Source organism: Cystoisospora suis (assembly GCF_002600585.1).
Source record: "Cystoisospora suis strain Wien I chromosome Unknown contig_10112, whole genome shotgun sequence".
Taxonomy (NCBI): Eukaryota; Apicomplexa; class Conoidasida; order Eucoccidiorida; family Sarcocystidae; genus Cystoisospora; species Cystoisospora suis.
In genome coordinates, this window is record NW_027162886.1 from 1 (window position 1) to 369 (window position 369).

At 41.5% G+C, this 369-nt stretch overlaps 1 protein-coding gene across 1 annotated transcript; it reads right to left on the reverse strand.

Moving 5' to 3' along the window:
- Nucleotides 1-74: 74 nt before the first annotated feature.
- On the reverse strand, nucleotides 75-369 carry CSUI_011204 (ulk kinase; the record flags this gene model as incomplete). The annotated part of the gene is made up of 1 exon (XM_068071305.1): nucleotides 75-369. A coding segment is annotated over exon 1 (267 nt), but the record flags the coding sequence as incomplete, so codon positions are not given.

The window sequence follows — 369 nt, forward strand, 5'->3', positions numbered from 1 at the left end:
TTAAAGAAAGATAGAATGAAGATGAATAGTTCGAAGATGATAGGTGGGGGATGGGAGAGATAAAGAGACATACCTAGGTCTTTGAGAATACTGACTTCTGATTTGATCATAGCTTCATTTGAGGGTCTTCCTGGAGCCATACGTTCTTTTGCAGTCATTTTCCTCTCAATGATTTTTACAGCAAACATTTCTCCTGTATCTCTCTTCACACATTCACGGACCTGTCCGAATGACCCGGAGCCTAAGACACGCCCAAGCTTATAGTGTCTTCTTATATCATCTTCATTCCTTGTTAGAAGAAGACCTCGACCCAAACAATCCTTGTTACACTGATTCCCCATTATGACTCCTCTCTCTCTCTGTCTCTCT